Source organism: Coffea arabica, chromosome 11e (assembly GCF_036785885.1).
Source record: "Coffea arabica cultivar ET-39 chromosome 11e, Coffea Arabica ET-39 HiFi, whole genome shotgun sequence".
Classification (NCBI taxonomy): Eukaryota; Viridiplantae; Streptophyta; class Magnoliopsida; order Gentianales; family Rubiaceae; genus Coffea; species Coffea arabica.
Window position 1 is genome coordinate 54442156 of NC_092331.1, and position 15893 is coordinate 54458048.

Here is a 15893-nt window from a genome sequence, read left to right on the forward strand (position 1 = left end):
CCAATCAAGACCTTAAAGTTTTTCTCTCTCTAACCCTTTCTCTCTCTTCGTTTTTCTCTCAACCAGCAAAAGATGGCGGCTAACTTTTTTTCCTCACACGCAGACCGAAGAAAGAATCCCACATGCGGCTGCACCCTTTTCTTTTTAAGTCCAATCTTGACTTAAACCTAAGTGTTTGGTTTTGTGGTTTGGCCACAAATGGGCTGGCCAACAAACCCAACAAAAATAACAATAATGACTCCTGAGCTTCCTTTCGTTACACAAGCATCCTAACAAGAAACAATGGGTAGAGGGCTGTTTTGTAAATACATTGGCCGGTAATTTTGTAAAATGCCAGGCCATTTGAACCCTTTTTTTTTTTTTCTTTGAGCAACAGGCCATTTGATCTTTGAAGTTGGTTTAATTTAGAGCATCTAAGAGGTGTGTACAAGCATGAAATTTTGGGAATGGAAGTAAAAAGTGAATGCACAAATAGTTGAAGCTATTTTTTTCCTTAAAAATGAAAACAGAAAATGAAAAACACAAGCACATAATTGAGATGCTTTTTCATGTGTATTTTAGTACATAACCTCCTAATTGCTATATTTTCCAGCATGTCAAATGCACAAATAGTCAAAATTGAGCTCCAAAATTGGCTTGGATTAAAAGCTCAAGAACTTATTGCAGACTCCTAGATAGAGGTAACACATCAACATGTTCTGATATTTCAGCTTCCTTTGCCACAAAGCCTCTTCAATTAGGCGTCAATGATTTTGAATTTTACATAAATTATAATATGAAAAAAAAATTTTGTTAGCATAACTTTTTTCTGATAAAAAAACTTATATGAAATAAAAAGATAATCGAAAATTAGACGTATAATATGAAAAAACAAACGCAGCTATCATATAATTCATTCACCAAACTTTTTATATATGTTACATATCGTGTATATATATATATATATAGTGAATGGACAAAAAGGTAGAACTGAATGCGAAGATTTGTGATTTCGTTCAACAACTTTGTCATCTGCCAATCAGCTATCGATTCATTCCTTGTGGAATAACCGGTGAAGACATTGTCCGTCCACCATTTTGTCTCTCCACATTTTCACGCCAACCTATCAATTCCACACAAGGCCACAGAAAATTACAACGACAAGGACAATCAAATTAATTTTTTTTTTTTTTTGTTGAAGGTCAATCAAAAAATTCCAACATAAAAATTCTTAAACTGTTTGTACAAGTTTTTAATTTTGCAATACGTTATCGGTTGACTTCACTTTGCACCCTTAAACTATATCTGAATTTTCATTGTGGTCCCTAATATTTGCCATGGGACACTTTAGTTCTTAAAATATAGAATCTGTTCCACTTAATTAAAATTATTGATGGAAGTGGGATATATTTTATATAAACAGTAAATTGGGATAAATTTTATATTTTAGGGGCTAAAGTGAGAAATTATGTACTGTTCTATTTTGAAGTTTAGAAATCAAAGTGAAAAATTGAGTATAATTGAAAGCTGTAAAGTGGAAATATTTGATGAACTTGGCCCGACAAAAGATATTTAAAATTTCAACCAACAAAAATCAAGTCATTAATAATCACCTAATATTCAGTTCATTATAACTCGCAAGGATGTCAAAAAAGAAGAAGAAGGTGTTGTTAGTTTCAGATTGACAATTTGCAGAACAATTTTCCAAATAAGGATGTAACTATGTTCATCATCAAGTTTTCAAGAATTTGAACATCTACAGCAGGAACCAATGTCCAAAATATCAGAGAGAGATTGAGTTGTTTTTCTTACCAAGTGACATGTCAAATCCCTGGCTTTTGAGGTGACGATGTTCTTGACACAGGGCACAACATTCACAGCAGCAATGAACAAGAAAATCTGGACAAGGGCTTTCAGGCAACATATATTGCCTCCTCATTCTATTGCGGTAGAAGCCAGAGTAAATGCATCCACAGCCACTGAAATAGCATAGCAGCCCATACAACCCTGCACTTACCACACAAGCTGCATTCCACAACCAATCAGCACCACAGAATTTTAGTCTCACTCCCCCACCATCCAATGAGTTTTTTTAAACAAATATTGATCACTGTCCTTTTAGACCCTTTTGATCTCTTATTAATAAAATTTACTAGAATAAGCTCCTTGTATCATTTGCCTTTACAATTTAATAATTCCCAACTCATGTTCTTGAAAGATTTAAGATTTTGTAAATTTTGGAGTGCTAAATTTGTATCCAAATAATTAATTAGTTTGACCTAAGTTATATAGGAGAATGTTTAAATTGTAGAAAAAGGAGTAGATCAAGTGATCAACGATAAATATATCTATCACAGTTCTAGCTATAGAATTTACGTACGAGTTGATCCTTTGTCTACAATTTCTGCAACTTGTCCAAAAGTCACACATGGCAACCAACATGTTAAGCAACCTGCAAAATAAAAATTAAAGGTAAAAGATCGAAAATAACAAATAGGATCTAAAATCATAGTCAAGATCAATATGATGTAAACTGCTTTCTCTTTTTTTTTTTTTAAAAATTATATATTGCATTGATTGATTAAAAAAAAAAAAGCTACTAATGTGGGAAAGTTATGTACGGTTTGAAAGTGTCAAAACTTACAAGTTGAGCAATCGGAGCAATCGGAGCAACAGTCGCAAAGGCCGGTGGACCAATTCCCTGAACCTGAAGAAGGATCTGTTGGAATAGGAAACTGAGGTCGTGGCTGATAGTGATCGACATAATGGTAGTTTGCCGGTGGTATCACCGGAATCCCCGTCACCGGAGGCTGACTGTACGGTGGTGCTGGTGGTTCTGGTGGTGCTGGTGGCGCTGAGGGCGGTGGAGATTTTTTATACTCTTTTGATACAGATGGATACATAGTTCAACGCAAGTTCTGATTTGTGATATTTTTTCTACCAAAACTTGAGATCGGATTTGCAGGAAAGAAGAGATGTGTTTTGTTGGTGTCAATATTCTTGAACGGTAAATTTCTTGAATTTATAGAAGCAGACAATTTAGAAGTGTCGATGCCCCCAAGGCCCAAGCCACATGCATTACTGTCTTGGAAATTACCTTAACACGTCGTCCAATGTATACGTCGTCCATACTTCAAATGAATTTTTTTATTCTTTATTTTTAAAATAATAATTTTACGTCCCATATAAAATTAAGTTGATAAAATTTGATTCTGATTTAAATTTTCAATTATTTTTTTATCATGAATCTATTACGCGATTCACATATGAAAATTTTTTAGATACACAAAGATTATATCTTATTTGTAATTAAACAAATGATCTAATTCATATTCATTTTTATCATTTAAAAAAAAGATCTAACCCGAACTATATTTATTTAAAAAAAGTTAAATATGATCTAATCCATATCCATTTTTGCTCGTAATAAGTATAATCTAACTTTTTATACATAAAAAATAACTGCATGTGGATCACATGATTATTCAAACTAAAAAAAGTTGGAAATCTGGGCCAAATTTTATTAATTTGAATTTATAAGGGAAATAAAGTTAATATTTCAAAGTGAAAGATGAAAAAATTCATTAACAAAATATGAGGGATATTTTGAATGATTTCACATAAAATTAACAATAAGGAAACTATTAGAGAAAAATCTTGTTTTCTTTTGGATTAATAATATGCCGGTTTGGTATCAGACCATTAGTTCGTTGAGCTCCCCATTTGACCATGGGGGTTGCAGTAGTTAAGACGCAATTTGAGATGTATACTAGCTTTTACAATTTTGCTTAACATGGCAATTCACAAAGTGCCGGAGTCATGGTCTTTGTTGAGTAAAAAGGGCAACAAAATAATTCAAAGAATGGAAAACACTAACATCTCCTATGCCTAAAATTTTGACATTCATGTGAAATGTGAATTTTGAAATATGAATTTTTGAAAACTTGGGCATTAAGTTAACAAAAAAGAGAGTAAAAGACACGCCAAACGCCAAGTGGTATTTTTTTTTTTGGCTTGCTTTGGCCTGGGGGAATGAGTCAAAGTCCTCACCAAGTCAATTCTTTGGTAAATCTTTATAATTAACCATAGTACAAGATATATTTTTGGGCAAAGACCTGGTCTGCCCTCTAACTATTAGCCTTACACACTTTCAGCCCTTCAACTATTATTTGTATAGTTTTAGTTCTATTACTTCCAAAAACGTATATTTCTAGCCCTTTTGTTAATTTCAACCATTAAGTCTAACAAAATCTACCTCAAAATGATGTAATTTTGATCATTTTCAATCCTCCGGTCACATCTAATTACCATTGCGACTAGTACACGCCAATCAACGGCCATTGATCATTGGTGATCAATAGTTGACCACTATTTTAGTGTTATCAAATTCATATGAAATTATACTTTTAGACTCTATTTTTCAAGTAGATTCCAAATTTGAACTCAGATTTCTATTAATCTTACTATTTATGAGTAGAATTTCGCTTGTGTATTGTGCATGGTGTAATTTCTGTTGGTTTTAACGACTCAAATAGACAAAAAGGTCAGAAGTATATGCTTTTAGTAGTTGCAAAACAAAAAATATACAAATAATAGTCGTACGGCTATAAGAGTATTGACTTAATAGTTTGAGGGCCAACTAGAGAATTTGTCCTACGTTTTTTTGATGTAGAAGTGATCCAATACGAACTGCCAATGGACAACCAATAAGAAAAAAGCATATTGGATCCAGTAGGCGTGAAACTTTCTTGGGCTCGTATTCTCATAAAGAGGGTTGGGTCGAATTAAATATTGCTGAGCTTGAGGCAGCATGAACATTGGCAAGAGGTGGTGGATTGCAATAAAGCTTTAGGCTCTAGGTATGCAGATTGTTTGGGACTTTAGACTTAGGCAAGCTGGAGTCAGATTCCAAGTTGGATAATTGCTTGATTATAACTATAACACTTTCGCCAAATGATTCTGACCAACCTTTTCTTTGATTCTCTTTTCTATTCTTAATCACTCCAATGGAGAAAGGGAAGGAGGCGAAAAGGAAGGAGAAAGAGAGAGATATCTCACAGAAGTCCAACTCGAATTTTTTGCCCCATTATTTCTGAGAAATTTGGGTTTTCTTATAATCTTTAATCAAATTCACAAAAAAAAGGAACTTTGTGCTCAAAGCAAAATGGAATACAAACGGCATTCCTTGTTTTCCAATATATTCTGTTTTCCTTTTTTAATGCCCAAACAATACAGTTTTGGAGGCTCACTTTAAGTTGATTGTGTGTCCTCATCTCGTTCGTTCATACGTTGGTTTTAATCCTGGCCAAGAATCTGCGAGAAATTGAAATTGCAAGGCCTCAACCCCATTATTAAGAGGGAATGAAACATATGTAGATTGCATGATTTTGGTGTAAAGAAAAAAGATGATTTTGGTGTGATGCTTTCCTGCCAACTCGGATTCGTATCTCTCTTGAAACGTCTGTCGGTAGCACAGGGCTTATCGATTGCGTCTTACCCCTCCGTGTAATTAGCAGACTATTACACGGGACGGAGTTTACTCAGAATTTATTCTCAAGTAACAGTTGCGGATTTATTGTGAACCAAAAAAAAATGAATGACCAAGGAATGACATTGCCTATTTGATATATTGGAATTACATCTGGATAGTGCACCGATTATTGGTGCCAATCTCGCGGCTTTTGTAAATCCACAGGGCAAGCATTGTCCCGTTTTTCAAAACAGAATCAATCTTTTTTCGCTACCCAATAACATGTGTTTTGTTTATGATTCTTATTACAGAGATGCCTGGTAAATGAATGATTCATAACATCAAAACTAGTATCTTTAGAACCCTTTTAGAACCCACCAAAAGTGACACCAAAGTTTAGTTGTTTGAAAATAATTCATGTAAAAGTGCGAGCTAAATCGTTCATGCATTGAGATGGAGATCATGATATCCAAGATCATCATTCTTAGATTGACAACGAATGCGAAGTAAATTGGAATTGTTTGGAAGCCCGCTAACTATAATAACCTCATATGGCTCAAAAGCTGCAAAAACACGAACAATCTGGAGATAAAAACAAGGATACAAGGAGAGGGAGGTGAAAGCTATATCTATTTCTTGTGTCACTCATTTTGGAAGTTTAAGAAACGGTATAGTTCCATTAATTTCTTATCTAACTAGGGATTTATGGAGGTCAACTTGAGATCCCAAATTAATAGCACTGTCTTCGTTTATCATTATTAAATGAACTATCTATATTCTACTCAATGGTGGAAAAATCATGAAGTTTCCGGTTATGAGGTTGGCGTGGACAATTGAGTCGGATTTAGTCGATTAGGAAAATAATTGCTCGAGCATTTTGTTGGCACGAGATGCATAGAAAGTTTTTAAACGTACAAGGCCACATTGGTCATCCTCATCTAAGAGTTTGAGATCTACAAATATATTTATTTTATGAAAGGCAGAACTTTTTTAAATTCAAGACAGATGACAATATTTGAATTTTACGGTTGCTTCATCCTTTTATTTCATGCGCTTGGCATAAAATAAAAAACGCCATTAATATTTTATATATTGACAGAGTATATATTGTCGAGATTGGATACGTGATAAATAATTATAATTTGAATTTAAAATTCAAATTTTATGTTTATGTTATGCATCTAACCCTACTAGTATATATTTGCTCCATCTGAATTATGTTACTATGTATGTTGTCTCTAAATTTCTTCTTTTATTCTAAATCTTGTACGCTAAAAATAAGGTTAAACCTACTTAAAATTTGATTTTCACTAATTTAACATAATCCAATGTTTTGGGCCAAAAAAAAATAGATAATTAGGATGATTTCGTAATCTCCCTTCCCGTGATTATATACGTCCATTGGAAATGATTAATCCCATGATGAAGGACAAGTTAGACTATTTATCTTATCAACTATCAAAAAACAAACACATAATACTCAAAAAGGATTATCAAAAAACAAACACAAAATCATCAAGAAACATTAATTATTCTGGTCGAGTAGGAGAAATACTGGAAAAGTAAAGCAAGAGTAAAATTCTACAGTTTGCTTTAAAAATTTTTTTTTTTGGGCTATCGTCCATGTCTAAACAACTAAAACACAATGTAGAATACCTTAGAATTTTAACAAATATCCAATTTAGTCCTACTTCAGTAAATTGTAATATTTGTGAAATATAAGTGGTTTGATCTGTCAGTTCAACTAAAAGCAGTTCAATCTCAAGAGGCAAAAAGTTTCATTAATTAAAATTGAGTGAAATTTCATTAGTAACCCAATTAATATTTTGAACAATGCACATTACAAACTAGTAAAATCCGCTTACCTATGTTATTTGGCTTATTCTATATCTGCTTTAGTCATTTCACAGAGAATGCTTGAAGAATAGTTTATTCTTGAGCTAGAGGGCATCATAAGTGTTCGGGCTTGTTTGATAACGCTACCTAATGCTAGCCTTTTTTTTTTTCAATAAATTTTTACGTTTTTTATGAACATATTTTTCAATCAATTTTTTATTTCACATACACCAAATCGCTATAGTATATTTTTTTTACAAAAACTCTAAAAAATAATAATTCAAAGATTCTCTAAAAGGAACCGAAAGCAAAAAAAGAAAAAAGAACTTTGAGAAGTTTCAAGCTGAACTCGAGAGCTTGAAAAAAAAAATGGAATATCACTTCATAACAAACAATACCCAACATCAAAGGGATTCTTCCTACAAAACTTGTAAGACTTCTTATTCAACAAATAATCTCTACAAAAGCCAAGTACTGTTTATCCAACGTCTTCACAACATATGATAAACGGGACATGCAACTGTTTTATGTCCCTATCGGTTCATTCCTCCTTGAAAATTTGGTACACTTGTCACTCCACCATTTTGCTTCGCCACATTTCCTTGCCAACCTAAAAATTTCACAAGAAGCAAATAAAATAAGAAACATTCCCCAAAAATAACTTCATAATAAGGATAAAGTATTGCATATAACTTTACCAATTGACATGTCGAATCCACGATTTTTGAGCTCACGATACTCTTGACACAAGGCACAAGAATCACAACAAAAATGGACTAGGCAATCCCCACAAGGGCTTTCAGGTAACATGTATTGCTGCCTCAGTTTGGTACGGTAGAAGCAAGAATATATGCATGCACAACCAGTAAAATAGGCTAATAAGCCATAAAGTGCCCCACTTGCTCCACAGGCTGCAGCCACCCAAAATCACAAGTTATAAATTTATATATAGCCAATGTCATATATGCAAATTATAATTTCTGTGAAAAATTTATTTCATTCTTTGTTTTTCAAACTTACAAGTTGACCCTTCATCTACAATTTCTGCAATTTGTCCAAAGGTTATGCACGGACACCAGCATGTCATGCAACCTGCAACAAATTAGAGAACAAAAATGTGTAAGATATTGTAAAAAGTAGGAAGTAATTAATTTTATTCTCCCAAAATTTAGCTTTTCATGGTCTAATCTCAAAAGAACAATTTATTTTTATGATACTCGCATATTGTTTCTTTTCAGTTTGATGTCTACATGGTAATTAATTTTATTCTCCTACAATTTAGCTTTTCATGATCTAATTTCAAATTAATTATCCATTTGTCTGGTACTCGCATAGCGTTTGTTTTCAGTTTGAACTCTAGATGCGTTTCAATTCGAATTTTCTTATTCTACACAGCTTGAAAGTTAAATAAATCTAGGGGAGTAACTACTTCAAACTTACACCAAAAAAAAAAAAAAAAAAAAAACCATAATGTGATCAGTACTTCGACTAATGTCTTGATACAAGAAAACTAAGGAGAAGAAAGTAGCAACAATCCAACATATAAAGGATCAAAGTTGCAATTCTTTTTTTGTGAATATATGAAACTTACAATTTGGGACGTCGGAAAAGCAGTCACAAAGGCCAGTAGACCATGAACCAGTTGTATTAGCATGGAAGTGGGCTGCAGCTTGAGGCTTATAATTATCAGTATAACTGTAGCTCGGGGGCATGACCGGAACGCCCGTTACTGGCGGCTGACTAGCTGTTTCCGGCGGCGGTGTTGGTGCAGAGGGCACTGGAGACTTTTGAAACTCATTGGGTTTGGAAGAGAACATATTTTGATCAACACTGATGAAGAATGTTAATTATAAGTACAAAAGGAGATATTGAAGATAATAAAGATGGCAAGACAATGTATTGTTAGTGATTTTTGAGTAGTTTTGATGCTTGATGCAATGGCCATTATATAGGTAGAGGTGCACGTATTTGTATACACGGATTGTGGGAAAGAGTCTATGAGAATTGAGGAAATGGGTCAATTTCTTGAAACGTTCCTTCACGCGTCCTAGTCTCCTAATCTTTGACTCGGAATCCAGATTATTTTATAGGGATAAATTTCACTTTGAATCCTCAAGTATAGACATATTTCTACTTTAGCCCTCAATCTTTAAATTTAGCTACTTTATTCCATAAAATTTGAAATCCGTCACATTTTAGTACAATTAGAGCCTTAATGTCCAAGGAAAGAAACATACTTTTTTTTTTATAGGAAAAAGTTAAATTCGAATTACATATTTGTCTAGTGGTAACAATAGTATGTATTGGTAAATAAGTCGGCCATTTTAATCTAATTTTAAAAAGTCAAATTGATTACAATTATTTATTGTTCTTTTAATCCTTCTCCTCCTCCAATTTGAGAATTAATGATTCCATTAGTTATGTGCTTTGCTTTTTTGTTTTTTTTTTTGTCAATTGTTTTATATGTTAAAGTTTTTTTTTCTTAGGCATCTATTTCGTATACATAAAAGTAGAACCTACGGTCAGGTCCATATAGGCCTTGATTTAGGCAGCTTCTCCTTTGCTTTTCTTTTTTACAGTGTTTGACTCATTAAAAATCATTTGTTAACTCATCGTTAATCTTGGGATAAATTTGTGAAATTGAATCTGAAAAAGTCCAAAAACGAATTACCGATAAGGGAGTGGATGGACCGCGACATTATTTTGTGGAGCAAACTCACAATATAGGAATTAAGGAGTGATTAGATTGTTCACGGAAGCTTAAAACAGTTCGTGTACGAAACAACTTTTTGTGCATCTTCATGAGCTAACTTATGATTGACCGAGACAAAAGATTCACTTTAAGATCCAGAATTGGTCTAAAATGAAACTACTGATGGAGTTTCAAACTAAGTGCGAAGCATATCGGGTCTAGTCGGTCGTCCTTGGGGTGGAACTTTCTTGGTTAGGTTTGGGTCAAATTAGATGTTAATAGGTATGCTATTGGCAACCTGGGTCTGAAGGAGATGGTGATATGATTCGAGATGAACAGGGCTGGTGGATTTTCAGGTTTGTTAAATGATACGAAACTGGATGGGCAACTATCCTTGCAGGCCATGGTCATTGTTGGGGGCATTGGGTTTGTTTGCATTTGTCAGTTATTATTGCATGGCACTGACGCATGAACAAACACAACAGGTATACAAATTAATAACTAAATGTAGATATTAAAACATCAACATGCAAACACTGTGTTAGCGTCTACATTAAACTTATTGTGTACGTTGTTTGTTTAGTGCCTATATATATTGTTTATGTCTATTGTGTTAGTGCATATATTTTTTTATGATATAATTGTGAGTGACAATTAGAGGCATCAGTATTTTGAAACTCGTACTAGGTAATAACTCGATCAGATTTAAGAGTTAGGAATCAATGAGTTTGATTGATTGCATTGGGGCCAAAAAATGGGGAACTGGATGACATAATAATGATGTTACAAATATTTTTTCATTTCATATATCAACAAACAACATAAAAAAATAATCTCTTATGATGTTTTTAGGTTTTAAATGAAAATTGGTCAGTTTATAACTAAACGCACAACACGTAAGTGATAAAATATAGTAATTAAGTTGTACTTGAAATTAAAAAAGTATTCATTGGTGTACTTATAGTTGTCCAAATTATCCTAATATTAATAAAAAATGCCATAAAGTTTTGGAGTATCAAGCTCAAGTTAAGGGAAATCTATAGAAAACTTCAAAAAGAAAACAAATGCATTAAAAAAACAATAAAGAAATCTGTTTTCTCATTTTTTTTCCCCTAATTTTTTCGAGTTAGACTAATCGACCCGATTCTCTGCTATTTGATTTGTTCAGAAGACTTGAACACAAAAAAACTAGTTTCCGGTTCAGCCAGTTGAATTGCCTAGCCCGGTTTGAGTTTCAAAACACTTTACAAAGATTAGGGATTTGCTTACTGATAATTGAGAGTGCAAATTAAACCACTAGTTTAGACAAAGGTAACTCCTTTCTAGTTGTTTGGCAAAAATAAGAGCGTGCAATTTGGGATTGCTTTGTCATCCAATCATAAAGATGAAGTCTGTCAATATTTGTCCCTGAATTGTACATCGTCTTATTTTTATGTAATTAGGCTTTAAGCCTTCTTTGTAAAAGAAACAAAAAATAATAAAAAATGAAGCATATCTAGATTACAAGATTTAGTGTAAAAAAAAGGACTAAAGTAGGTATAACTCCAAAGGAATGGTGAATAATCAAGAAAAAATGAATTGTTTATTTGGTGTAATTATTTTCAAAGATAATTCATCAACTATTGCAGGCCAATCTCACAACTTTAATAAATCCTGCGAAAGAGAAGCGTCTCACTTTACAAAATATATAGAATCCATTTTCTTTTACTAACCAATAGCATGTATTTCTTAATGAATTCCCACCACAATAGTGCATGGCCATTAAATAATTTATGACATCAAATCTTGTATCATTGGAGCCACAACAAAAGTGGCAGTTAAATTTAGATATATACAAGTAATGCACCTTAAAGTTCCACCTAAATGGATCATTTTGATGTAAATCATGGTATCCATAATCTTCTTCCTAGCCCGATTGACACTTGACATTGAATGCGAAACAAGTCGGAATTATTTGGAAGCCCTCTAACTAGGTTACCTTCATATGTCGGCACAGGATTTGCAAGAAAAATTAAACAGTCTGGATATGGCAAAACGATACAAATAGAGTAAGGGAAAACTACTTTTAACTCATTTCGAAATTTTAGGAAACGATATGGTTCTCAACAACTTCTTAACTAGCAACTCCCAAGATAAAACTTAGTTAAGCATAAATATATACAAACATAATCTCAAAACAGTAAATGAGTTTTCTAAGGTTTGCTCCCGAGATAAACCTGAATATTCTACCTAAAAATAGTTTCATACTGTAATATAAAACCTTTATTTTAGGGATAATATCAGAAACCTCCATTGAGGTTTCTCCTAATATCACTCGGCACATAAGGTTATAAAAATATCACATACCTCCCCTAATAATTGTAAAAAGATTATATTAACTCTCACTTGATATATAATTTGCATATCAATAAATGAAACTCAAAAATTTTTAAAAAAGAAACAAAAGTCACTTTCTTCTCTTTCTATTTTCTCCAATATTCTCTCTTACTCAATTTTTTGATGACTATGCAATATTTTATTTATAAATTATAATAAAATGAATTTATTTATCTTTTACTTTTTGTGATTGTGATAGAGTGGGATATGATTTATTTATTTATTTTGAGTTAATTTTTATAATAATCAGTACAATTTAAAAGGTTTGGACACTAGTTGAGAAAAAGTTAAAAAAATATAAAGTTTATAAGAAATCAGTTTTGAGCGTATAGAGTTAAATTGGTGCAAGTGTATTTCTTTACAAATATCTTTTTTATTTTTCAAATATCGCTACAGCGTTATGATGTGGTACTACTAGCAGAGATTGTTTGATAGGTAATGGTTTTCTTGAAATAAACAAAGTGGTTTAGGAATATTTTTATTTAGCAAGTAAAAGGGTAGTTTAATGGTTTTAAAAATTTTGTTACATAAATAACAAAAGTAAGAGAGGAAAGTAATATTTGTAAAATTTTAAGAGTGTCATGTAATATTAAGAGAAATGTCAGGGGAGGTTTCTGATATTATCCCTTTACTTTATGTACCTTTACCAGAAAGTATAGGACTAGTGATACAAAAATGTTTTCTTTCTAGGTTCATGTTGGGCTACATGTTCCAGTCATTGAATTTTAAATTGGGTCAAGACTCAACACTATGCCACTTCGGGCCAGTTCTGCTAGACTCAACATGTGCGACCCACAAGCACAACTCACGAAAGAGTGCATTCAAACTCTCAAATCATTATCTGACCAGGGAAAAAAAAAAAAAAACTCTTACATTAAAATTTACAATTGACGACTTAATAACAATACAAATGTATTGTCTCACCAATTAGAGGCTCTAGATTCTAATTTCTTTATCCTTTCTCTTACTACAAAAATAAAAAAAAATACAAATGCACTGCAGAGAAATGTTGGGTAAAATAAAATTAGTTCAGTTCCCGCGGATAAATCTTAAAACTCGAATGTTGAATTGGTGATTTTTACGAAACAATTGGGTCAGGCTCAATGTTGATGTGCTGCGGGTAATCCAGAATATGCAGGTGGAGAAAATCAATTCATTGTGATTAGGATGTTGGGTTCTTTGGATTTGCGGTGAAAAATCGGACATGCAACTAGCCTTGTTGCTAAACTTCGGTCGAGACAAGCTGAAGTCAAAATTTGCTTGTGATCTATGAGAAAACACTTGGAAATCTAATCTAACTCCAATCTAGGAATGCATCTTTCTAAGGAAACAAAGAAAGATAACTTTGGGGTATAAGAAAGCTTTCTAGTTTGGCCACTTTGAGTTAGAAAGAAACTCATGTACAGACATATTAGTCACTAGCTTTTAGTAGAAGGCTTGAGGAAGATAACCTATTGGGAAGATTTAGCAATAAAATGATCTTATTCTGGGGTATGCTTTGTCTATCATTAGTTGACTTCCATTTTCCTCTTATGTTGTCATTTCCAAACATATGAGTTGTGCAAGGAATAAGAAACTGTCTATAGCATGGAAAAATTAATCCATGACAAGCAATATTCAACATCAAAGTTTTCCATCCAACAAAAATTGTAAGACTTTTATTCAGCTGATAATCTCTACATAAGTCAAAAGTACTACTGTCTTTCCAACTTTTCCGGAACTTATGATAGATAGACAGGACACAACTGTTTCATGGTGCCTTCATCGGTTCATTCCTCCTTGGAAATTTGGTGCAGTTGTCACTCCACCATTTTGTTTCTCCACATTTCCTTGCCAACCTAAAAAATTTCACGAAAAGCAAATAAAATTAAAATCATTAACCAATAAAAATTCCACAATAAAATAAACTCACATATCTTGATTATTACCAATTGGCATGTCGAATCCACGAATTTTGAGCTCACGATATTCTTGACATAAGGCACAGGTTTCACAACAAAAATGAACTAGGCAATCCCCACAAGGGGTTTCAGGTAGCATATATTGTCTCCTCATTTTAGAGCGGTAGAAGCAAGAATACATGCATCCACAACCGGTAAGATAGGCTAGTAACCCATAAAGTGCCCCACTTGTTCCACAGGCTGCAGCCACACAATAGTACAAATTAAATATTTATGTATGGCCTATGTAGTATATAGGAATTGGAAATATATATATATATATGGTAATTAATATTTTTAAAATTAATTTAATTTATTTTTCGTTATTTTCAAACTTACAAGTTGTTCCTTTGTCTACAATTTCTGCCATTTGTCCAAAGGTTATGCAGGGACACCAACATGTTATGCAACCTGCAACAAATTGGAGAACAGATATATGCGTCAGCTATAGAACAGTGTACAAAGTAGATTTCATTCTATGATAAGCTTTTCATGATTAATTTCAAAAGAATTATTTATTTGTATGGCACTAAAATACAGCTTGTTTTCAGTTTTATCCCTAGATGGATTTCAAATCGAACTTTTTTTTTTATTCCGTGTAGCTTGAAAGTCAATATAGTTCAAGAAGGCAATTAATTGAATTGCATGCTAACTCTGGAAATCATAATAAATAAATAAATAAAAACCTAAGAGGGTAACTAAGTCATACAAAAAGAAAATGTACTAAATTGTGATCAGTACTTGTACCAATGTCTTGACATCAGAAAACTAAGGAGACTAAAGTAGTAATTATCCAACACATAAAGGATCAAAGTTGCTATTGTTTCTGGAGAATGGGTTAAACTTACAATTTGATACGTCCGAAAAGCAGCCACAAAGGCCGGTAGACCATGATCCCGGTGTATTAGCATGGAACTGGCCTGGAGCTTGAGGCCTATAATTATCACCATAACTGTAGTTTTGGGGCATGACCGGAACGCCCTTCACCGGCGGTGGTGTTGGTGGTGCCGAGGGCGCTGGTGGCCTTTGAGACTCATAGGGATTGGAAGAATACATATTTTGATCAACAATAGTGAAAACCGTTAATCAATTTTTTCAGTACACAAATGAGATTTGATGACAATTAACATTAGTAATCAAGAAAGAGTTTACTAGTGGTTTTGGAGCATGTTTATTGCTTGATCCAATGGCCATTATATAGGCAGAGGTGACGAATTTGTATACACCTGTTGTGGGAAAGAGTCTATGAGAAATATGTCAATTTCTTGAAACTTTCCTTTTTTCTTTTGATAAAATAAAGATGTATTAAAATAAAGTCAAACTCTATAGAGTAATAGCTAAAATACAATCATCTGTGGGTGGTGACGCCGTTTAAGTCTTGCAAAAGTAAGTGGAAGATTTCCTTAACGCGTGGTAATATTTGGAACCTAATCCAGAGATAAGTTAAAAAAACCACAAGAGATAAGTTTAAAAAACTACAAGGGATTGACTCTATCTCATTCAACCGTTGCAGAAATTTCCTGTCTGTGGCAGTTACTATATAATATTTTCACACGCCAAGAGGGATGTTCAAGGAAGTGAAGAACTACGGCTCCAAGAG

The 15893-nt window shown here is 33.1% G+C and overlaps 3 protein-coding genes across 3 annotated transcripts; all 3 read right to left on the reverse strand.

The window, feature by feature from the left end:
* Positions 1-863: 863 nt before the first annotated feature.
* Positions 864-3044, reverse strand: LOC113719417 (protein PLANT CADMIUM RESISTANCE 2). The gene is made up of 4 exons (XM_027244625.2): positions 2624-3044; positions 2360-2431; positions 1792-2004; positions 864-1102 (listed from the first exon to the last, which is right to left on the reverse strand). The coding sequence occupies exons 1-4, from the start codon at positions 2880-2882 to the stop codon at positions 1023-1025; spliced, it is 624 nt and encodes a 207-aa protein (XP_027100426.1). The 5' UTR covers positions 2883-3044; the 3' UTR covers positions 864-1022.
* A 4539-nt stretch (positions 3045-7583) lies between these two features.
* Positions 7584-9185, reverse strand: LOC113717702 (protein PLANT CADMIUM RESISTANCE 2). The gene is made up of 4 exons (XM_027242494.2): positions 8877-9185; positions 8306-8377; positions 7984-8196; positions 7584-7895 (listed from the first exon to the last, which is right to left on the reverse strand). Exons 1-4 carry the CDS (start codon positions 9100-9102, stop codon positions 7819-7821), a joined length of 588 nt encoding a protein of 195 aa, XP_027098295.1. The 5' UTR covers positions 9103-9185; the 3' UTR covers positions 7584-7818.
* Positions 9186-13982: 4797 nt separating this feature from the next.
* On the reverse strand, positions 13983-15471 carry LOC140021528 (protein PLANT CADMIUM RESISTANCE 2-like). Its single transcript, XM_072072570.1, has 4 exons — positions 15142-15471; positions 14633-14704; positions 14282-14494; positions 13983-14191 (listed from the first exon to the last, which is right to left on the reverse strand). Exons 1-4 carry the CDS (start codon positions 15347-15349, stop codon positions 14115-14117), a joined length of 570 nt encoding a protein of 189 aa, XP_071928671.1. The 5' UTR covers positions 15350-15471; the 3' UTR covers positions 13983-14114.
* Positions 15472-15893: the final 422 nt, after the last annotated feature.